Raw genomic sequence first — 8,419 nt, 5'->3', positions numbered from 1 at the left:
TTGGGGGGGCAGAGCTCTAAGCTCCGCTGTGGGTAGGGGTCTCGCCAGCAGGGGCACCGTGGTTGCACTCACCAGGTTGAAGAGGATGTCGCGCAGGTCGGCCCAGCTGGGATAGGCCTCGGTGCTGTTCATGCCGGGCGCGTTCACCATCTCCACAAAGAGACGCTTGTAGATGTTGAAATTCTGCATGAGAAGGGAAGCCACATATCCTGGGCACCGGGTGGGAGCTGAGGGGCGCCCCAGTCTCCCCCGCCGCGCGAGGGAACACAGACGGGAGGTCCCAGCAGCTACACATGCACGCAGTATCCTGCAGCGACGTGTCCAGCCAGCATGCAGGGAGCAGTGGCCCCAGAACTGCCCCCTGGCAACGCAGGCTCCTCCCCAGGCCTCTCTCTACAGCCCAATCTCCCAGGAAAGAACAAGACAAAGTGGCACCTGGCAGGACCTTGGCCTCTCCCCAAACGCAGCACATGTGGGGTAGATCCTCAGCCTCCTCCCCATCTCCTCTGCACAGGAGGCAGAGGGAGCGGGAAGTGGCCGCAGACCCAGCAGGGAGGGGCCCCTGGGCGTGCAGAGCTGGGTCCTACACCACCTTCCCTACAGACATGGCCCGGAGAGAGAGCGGCATGGCCAGAGCACAAGGCCCCAGCCTGGGGGCCAGGGCTGGAGAGGACCCCGGTGCTGCACTGAACATCTCCTTTACCTGCAGGTTGGCAGGGGCTCCGTGCTGGACATACAGGCTCAGTGCTTTGTCATAGCTGCCTTCCCGGATGAGGTGGGTTGCGTACAGAGCGACGTACTTGTGCAGGACCTTATAATTCTGGAGCAGGGACAGAGAGAGGAAGCAATGGCCGGGTCGGGCTTTAGATCCAGATCCTCTGTAGAACTTACTCACCATCTCATGATTAACTCCTCCACTCATTTGGGTGTCACCTCGGCATTTTACCAGCAGTGATTTGATATTTTGTCAGACCACTGATCTGGATATAGAACAGCACTGGACAGAGAACAGAGCGCTTCTGGACCCCACTAGAAACACCCCCGTTAGACAAAGATTTCCTATTCAGCCACTTCTTACAATCTACCATGTAAACAGCTTTTGATCCACTTATTATGGACTGCAATGATTTTGTATAATGCTAAGTTTTTCATCATGTCATAGAATCATAGAATATCAGGATTGGAAGGGACCTCAGGAGGTCATCTAGTCCAACCCCCTGCTCAAAGCAGGACCAATTCCCAATTAAACCATCCCAGCCAGGGCTTTGTCAAGCCTGACCTTAAAAACTTCTAAGGATGGATGCATTTGTCCTCGTTAAATTACATCCTATTTACTTCAGGCCATTTCTCCAGTTTGTCCAGATCATTTTGAATTTTAACCCTGTCCTCCAAAGCACTTGCAACATGCACATGGCTTTTCTTGTTTTATTTTTTGCCCTCCTTATGTACAATAGAGAAATCCTTGCTTGGGCAAAATTCCCATGGAAATCTGAGTAAATTCATCTGGCAGTTTTGTCTCTTAGGACGGAAGAATCCCATGCACCACTATGGGCTGGGGACCGACTGGCTAAGCAGCAGTTCTGCAGAAAAGGACCTAGGGATTACAGTGGGATGAGAAGCTGGACATGAGTCAACAGTGTGCCCTTGGTGCCAAGAAGGCTAACGGCATTTTGGGCTGCATTAGTATGAGCATTGCCAGCAGATCGAGGGAAGTGATTATTCCCCTCTATTCGGNAGTGGTTTTGTTCAGTGATGTGTGGTTGCTGGTGAGTATTTGCTTTAGGTTGGGGGGTTGTCTGTAAGCGAGGACAGGTCTGTCTCCCAAGATCTGTGAGAGTAAAGGATCATCTTTCAGGATAGGTTGTAGATCTCTGATGATGTGCTGGAGAGGTTTTAGTTGGGGGCTGAAGGTGACAGCTAGTGGTGTTCTGTTATTTTCTTTGTTGGGCCTGTCTTGTAGGAGGTGACTTCTGGGTACTCGTCTGGCTCTGTCAATCTGTTTTTTCACTTCAGCAGGTGGGTATTGTAGTTTTAAGAATGCTTGATAGAGATCTTGTAGGTGCTTGTCTCTATCTGAGCGATTGGAGCAAATGCGGTTATATCTTAGAGCTTGGCTGTAGACAATGGATCGTGTGGTGTGTCCTGGATGGAAGCTGGAGGCATGTAGGTAAGTGTAGCGGTCAGTAGGTTTCTGGTATAGGGTGGTATTTATGTGACCATCGCTTATTAGCACAGTAGTGTCCAGGAAATGGACCGCTTGTGTGGATTGATCTAGGCTGAGGTTGATGGCGGGATGGAAATGATTGAAATCGTGGTGAAATTCCTCAAGGGCTTCTTTTCTGTGGGTCCAGATGATGAAGATGTCATCAATGTAGCGCAAGTAGATTAGGGGCGTTAGGGGACGAGAGCTAAGGAAGTGTTGTTCGAAGTCAGCCATAAAAATGTTGGCATAATGTGGGGCCATGCGGGTACCCATAGCAGTGCCGCTGACTTAAAGGTATACATTGTCCCCAAATGTGAAATAGTTGTGGGTGAGGACAAAGTCACAAAGTTCAGCCACCAGGTTAGTTGTGACATTATCGGGGATACTGTAGAGACTGCTGAGCTGGAATTGATATGCAAACTAGACACAATCAACTCAGGATTGAATAGGGACTGGGAATGGCTGAGCCATTACAAACATTGAATCTATCTCCCCTTGTAAGTATTCTCACACTTCTTATCAAACTGTCTGGACTGGGCTAGCTTGATTATCACTTCAAAAGTTTTTTTCTCTTACTTAATTGGCCTCTCAGAGTTGGTAAGACAACTCCCACCTGTTCATGCTCTCTGTATGTGTGTATATATATCTCCTCAATATATGTTCCACTCTATATGCATCCGAAGAAATGGGCTGTAGCCCACGAAAGCTTATGCTCTAATAAATTTGTTAGTCTCTAAGGTGCCACAAGTACTCCTGTTCTTTTTGCGGATACAGACTAACACGGCTGCTACTCTGAAACCAGTTTTGAGAGATCCTTTTGTTGCTCTTCACAGTCTGCCTGGGACTTAACTATCCTGAGAAGTTTTGTATCATCTGCAAATTTTGCCACATCACTGTTTACCATTTTTTCCAAATCATTTATGAATATGTTGACTAGGACTGGGCCCAGTACAGATCCTTGGGGAACACCACTATTTATCTCTCTCCATTCTGAAAACACCATTTATTTCTACCCTTTGTTTCCATGAGAGAATCTTCCCTCTTCCCATGACAGCTTACTTTGCTTAAGAGCCTTTGGTGAAGGACCTTGTCAAAGGCTTTCGGAAAATCTAAATACACTATATCCACTGGATCCTCCTTGTCCAAATGCTTGTTGACCTCCTCAAAGAATTCTAGTAGATTGGTGAGGCATGATTTCCCTTCGCTAAAACCATGTTGACTCTTCCCCAGCAAATCATGTGCATCTATGTGTCTCACCATCTTGATCTTTACTATAGTTTAAACCAGTTTGCCCGGTACTGAAGTCAGGCTTACCGGCCTAGAATTGTCGGGATCACCTCTGGAGCCCTTTTTTAAAATTAGGATCACATTAGCTATCCTCCAGTCATTTGGTACAGAAGCTGATTTAAATTATAGGTTACAATCTACAGTTAGGAGTTCTGCAATTTCACATTTGAGCTCCTTCAGAACTCTCGGGTGATACCATCTGGTCCTGGAGACTTATTACTGTTTAGTTTGTCCATTTGTTCCAAAACCTCCTCTAATGACACCTCAATCTGGGACAGTTCCTCAGATTTGTCACCTAAAAAGAATGGCTCCGGTTTGGGAATCTCCCTCACATCCTCAGCCGTGAAGACCGATGCAAAGAATTCATTTAGTTTTTCTGCAATGGCCTTATCATCCCTGAGTGCTCCTTTAGCCTCTTGATCATCCAGTGGCCCCACTGGTTGTTTAGCAGGCTTCCTGCTTCTGATGTACTTACATTTTTTTTTTGCTATTACTTTTGGAGTCTTTGGCTAGCTGTTCTTCAAATTCTTTTTTGGCCTTTGTAATTGTATTTTTACACTTCATTTGCCAGTGTTTATGCTCCTTTCTATTTTCCTCATTAGGAATTAACTTCCATTTTTTAATGGATGCCTTTTTGTAACTCACTGCTTCTTTTACTTTGTTGTTTAGCCACGGTGGCACTTTTTTGGTTCTCTTACTATGTTGTTTAATTTGGGGTGTACAGTTAAGTTGAGGCTCTAGTACGACGTCTTTAAAAAGTTTCCACGCAGCTTGCAGGGATTTTATTTCTGGCACTGAACCTTTTAATTTCTATTTAACTAACGCCCTCATTTTTGTGTAGTTCCCCTTTCTGAAATTAAATGCTACTGTGTTGGGCTGCTGGGGTGTTTTTCCCGCCTCAGGGATCTTAAATTTAATTATATTATGGTCACTATTACCAAGTGGTCCAGCTATATTCACCTCTTGGACCAGATCCTGTGCTCCACTTAGGACTAAATCAAGAGAGAAGACTGAGAGGGGACATGATAAGAGTTTTCAAGTATGAGAAAGGTTGTTACAAGGAGAAGGAAGAAAAATTGTTTTTCTTAACCTCTGAGGATAGGACAAGAAGCAATGGGCTTAAACTGCAGCAAGGGCGGTTAAGGTTGGTCATTGGGAAGAAACTTCCTAGCTGTCAGGGTGGTGAAGCACTGGAATAAATTGCCCAGGGAGGTTGCGGAATCTCCATCATTGGGGAGTTTTAAAAGCAGGTTGGACAAACCCCTGTCAGGGATGGTCTAGCCTGGCCTGCACAGCGGGGCAGAGCTGTGAGCACAGTGCCCAGGACTGGAGCGGTACCTGCTTGGCCGCGGTCTCCAGGCACTTCTCCCACTGCTCCCGCTCCGCATACATGTCCAGGGCAGCCATGACATCCACCCCCACTAGCTGTAACAGGAGAGAGCCACGACACCCTGAGAACGTAATGAGCAGGGGAGGTGCCCCCTGGCGTGGGCGCTCAGCCCCTCACTGCTCCCCAGCATGGGCACCTAACCCCCCCCCAAGCATGGGCGCCCAGCCCCCACTGCTCCCCAGAACGGGCACCCAACCCCCCACAGCTCCCCAGAACGGGCACCCAGGCCCCACACCTGTCCCTGGCACGGGCACCCAGCCCCCACACATCACACCATTCCCCAGCATGGGCACCTAGCCCTCCACTGCCCCCCAGCATGGGCACCCAGCCCCCACGCATCACACCGTTCCCCAGCACGGGCACCTAGCCCATTGCCCCCCAGCATGGACACCCAGCCATACACGCATCATACTGCCCTGCACGTTAGCACTCAGACCCCCACACAATGCACCACCCCCAGCACAGAATGGCCCTGCCCCCTCACCCAGCCCCATGGGAGGGCCCTTTGGGTACAGAACGACCCTGGCCCCCTGCCCAGCCCCAGACAAAAACATTCATACCGAATCTACTTTGCCCTGATGCTTTAAATACTCCTTATAGCGCTGGTCCACGTACTCCTCCGACCTGCCGGGCAGAAGGAGACTTTGTTGGCAGCCAAACCAAGGGTGCCCTATGGCCACCATGGGGAGGCGCCCAGAGTGGAGCACAGGGGCCTGGTGGGGGTCCCATTGCAGCTGCAGTGACAGGGACAAGGAGCGACCCAGCTGGGGTGCATCTGCCAAGACCTGGAGAGGGAGCAGGCCCTTGTGGCACCTGGAGGTGAGGGCAGACAGACATCCCAACCCCTGGCAGGAGGCTGCGAGGGAAGGGAGGCAGGGAGGAGGCACGGAGGTCCCTGGGGGGAAGGCAGTAGAAAACTGTGCGCAGGGACAGGACCAGAGCACTCCGGACGGGAGGGGATGGAAACAGGCAAAAGGGGACGGGGGTAGGACTGAAAGTGCCTTAAGGGCGGTAGGGGGAAATGGGGCTGAGGGTGACTGGGGGACAGTAGGGGAGTGGGGGAAAGAGGGGAATCTGCAGGGGGCAGTGAGGGGGGACGGATGGAGGGGAACCTGCAGGGGGNCATCAATGGCTTCTCGGATGAGGTCCAGGTTGAGGTAGAGCTCAGCTGCCTGCAGAAGCGGAGCAGGGTCACGCTTGGGCATTGTCACCTGGAGCTCCAAGACCAGAGGCCATCTGCGCCCACTTGTATGGAGCCCACACCATGGGGCCAGAGCCCTGACTGCAGCCCCTGGGCAATGCTGCATTTAGCCCAGGTCCGGTCTGCCCACACAGGCCAATGCCAGAGGTTTCAAGGGGAGTGAATTTTGTATCATTTGCAAATTTGGCCACCTCACTGTTCCATTGTGAAGACTGGCCACTAATTCCTACTCTTTGTTTCCTATCTTGTAACCAGTTACTGACCCATGAGAGGACTTTCCCTCTTATCCCAGGACTCCTTACTTTGCTCAAGAGCCTTTGGTGGGGGACCTTGTCAAAGGCTTTCTGAAAATCCAAGCACACTATGGTGATTGGCTCACCCAATATTTCATACTCCTAGCCTCAGGACACAGCGTCCGTCTCCTTCTCTGGGACACGATGTCCCCTTCCCTTCTCGCCCCCCTGGTCGACATGCAGAGACTGCACGGCCTCCAGCGCTCCCTCCTCACTTCCCCTGCTGTTGTGCAGAGGCCTGGACCCGAAGGCGTCCAATTCTAGCTGATACTTAAAGCTGTTTATACAAGTCAGCAAAGATCAAAGACAGAGTGGACTGGTCCCACCAAAGCAGCTCCTGTTCCCGCCCAAGGACTGTGCTGAGATGGCGTCTGAGAAGCAAAGGAGAAGGGAATCTGAAATCAATGGACCCAAACTGCGGTGTGGGAAATGAGATGTAATGGGTGGACAGAAGGAGGGGACGCGTCATTCCACCCCAGACCCTTTGGGGCTCCTTATAGGGAGCCGAGGTGGGAAATCAGGACTCCACGACTCTTGGCAAGTTGTTCCAGTAGTTAATGACTCTCATTGCTAAACATTCACACCTTATTGCCAGTCTGAATTCTAGCTTCAGCTTCCAGCCATGGGCGCCTTAGCCCTGTCTCTGCTAGACTGAAGCGCATGTTATTAAATGTTTGTTCCCTATGTAGGTACTCACAGACTGTAACCAAAAACAACAAGGAGTCTGGTGGCACCTCCCCCCTGAGACTGTAACCAAGTCACCCCTTCCCCGTTCATCCCACTGACATTAACACCTCCCTCCCTTCAGCACTGCGCTGACAGCAGCAGCCCGTACCGCGCTGTACTTCTTCATGGCCACCAGCTGGGGTCCCACCAGCCGCGTCACCTCCACACTCCGAGGCTGGCCCAAGAATTTAATGGCCAGCTCAGCTGCCTGCAGGACAAAAGGCATCAGCAGTGCAAAGGATGGGAGCTGTCAGAGAGAAGGGGCCCTTTGGGGAGAGCCAGGCCCCGGCCCTGAGACTGGGGGGAGGGGCCTGTCGGGGAGAGCTGGGCCCCAGCCCCGAGATTGGGGGAAGGGGCCCCGTTGGGGCAAGCCAGGCCCCGGCCCTGAGATTGCAGGGAGGGGCCCCATCATGGACAGTCCAACCCTGGCCCTGGCGGTTGTGTGGGGCACAGCCATCAATGGGACACTGGTGCCCAGCTCATCTCTCGGGTCTCAGTCAGCCTGAAGCCCTCAGAGACGTGTGGGGGTTGGGCATGGTGTCTCTTTGGGGTGGGGGAACCAGTGTATGGTGGGGCCCCTGGGGTACCAGAGGAGGGGCGGGGGCTCAGGACTTACCTTCAGCCAGCACTTCTCCACCAGCAGGCTGTTACTGGGATCCTGTACCTTCAGGTAGCAGTCCACAGCCCTGGCGTATTCCCCAGCCTGCTCCCACTGCCGGGCCTGCTCCAGCATGCCCTCCACGCCTCTGCCAGGACCAACACAGGAGGTGAGCCCGTGCTGGGCATGGGGAGATGGTGCAGGGATCCTGGCGGGGCCAGGCCCGGGCATGAGCCCTGCACACAGGGAGAGGCAGGTGCAGGGATGGAGAGAGGTTCGGCTGGTGCTGTCTCCTGCCCACACCCAGTGCTCAGGGAGGCAGCATGCAACGGGCTCTGGGGCCCCGCTGCAGGGAACTCAGCCAAGCACTGGACGTCCCTGCACCAGCTCAGCTCAGTGCCCCCAGGTGAACAGCCTTGGCCTACCTGGTCCCTTTCTTGGCAGCCTCCTTGTCGTACTCCTCCTGCAGCACCTCCAGCCGGCTGGGGACGTACTCCTTACAGGTCCGCAGGGCGTCGCTCCACATGCCGGCCTCCTGCGCCAAACACACCAGGGCCAGAGTGGGGAGGGTCTTTGCTCAGCCTGCTGGGCTCCCAGCACCCCAGGGCTGATCCAGTCCCGCCCCAGGGCCCCTGATCCAGCCCCTCACCCCCTCACTGCTACTACCATGGAGGGGACACCACAGCCCTCCTGAACCCCTCCACCCCCTCACAGCTACACC

The 8,419-nt window shown here is 52.9% G+C and overlaps 1 protein-coding gene across 1 annotated transcript in view; it reads right to left on the bottom strand.

Annotated features, from left to right (window-relative positions):
• Positions 1-8,419, bottom strand: part of IFT172 (intraflagellar transport 172) — a gene marked incomplete in the record, with an annotated part of 97,426 nt that overhangs the window by 10,787 nt on the left and 78,220 nt on the right. Inside the window, 8 exon segments of the mRNA XM_034780556.1 lie at positions 73-183; positions 704-820; positions 4,829-4,915; positions 5,441-5,552; positions 5,994-6,052; positions 7,210-7,308; positions 7,717-7,846; positions 8,124-8,233. Coding sequence (XP_034636447.1) covers positions 73-183; positions 704-820; positions 4,829-4,915; positions 5,441-5,552; positions 5,994-6,052; positions 7,210-7,308; positions 7,717-7,846; positions 8,124-8,233 — 825 coding nt within the window.

This window comes from Trachemys scripta, chromosome 9 (genome assembly GCF_013100865.1).
Source record: "Trachemys scripta elegans isolate TJP31775 chromosome 9, CAS_Tse_1.0, whole genome shotgun sequence".
NCBI classification, from domain to species: domain Eukaryota; kingdom Metazoa; phylum Chordata; order Testudines; family Emydidae; genus Trachemys; species Trachemys scripta.
Note: the sequence above shows the minus strand (reverse complement) of the source record. Positions and strands in the feature narration are given on the sequence as shown.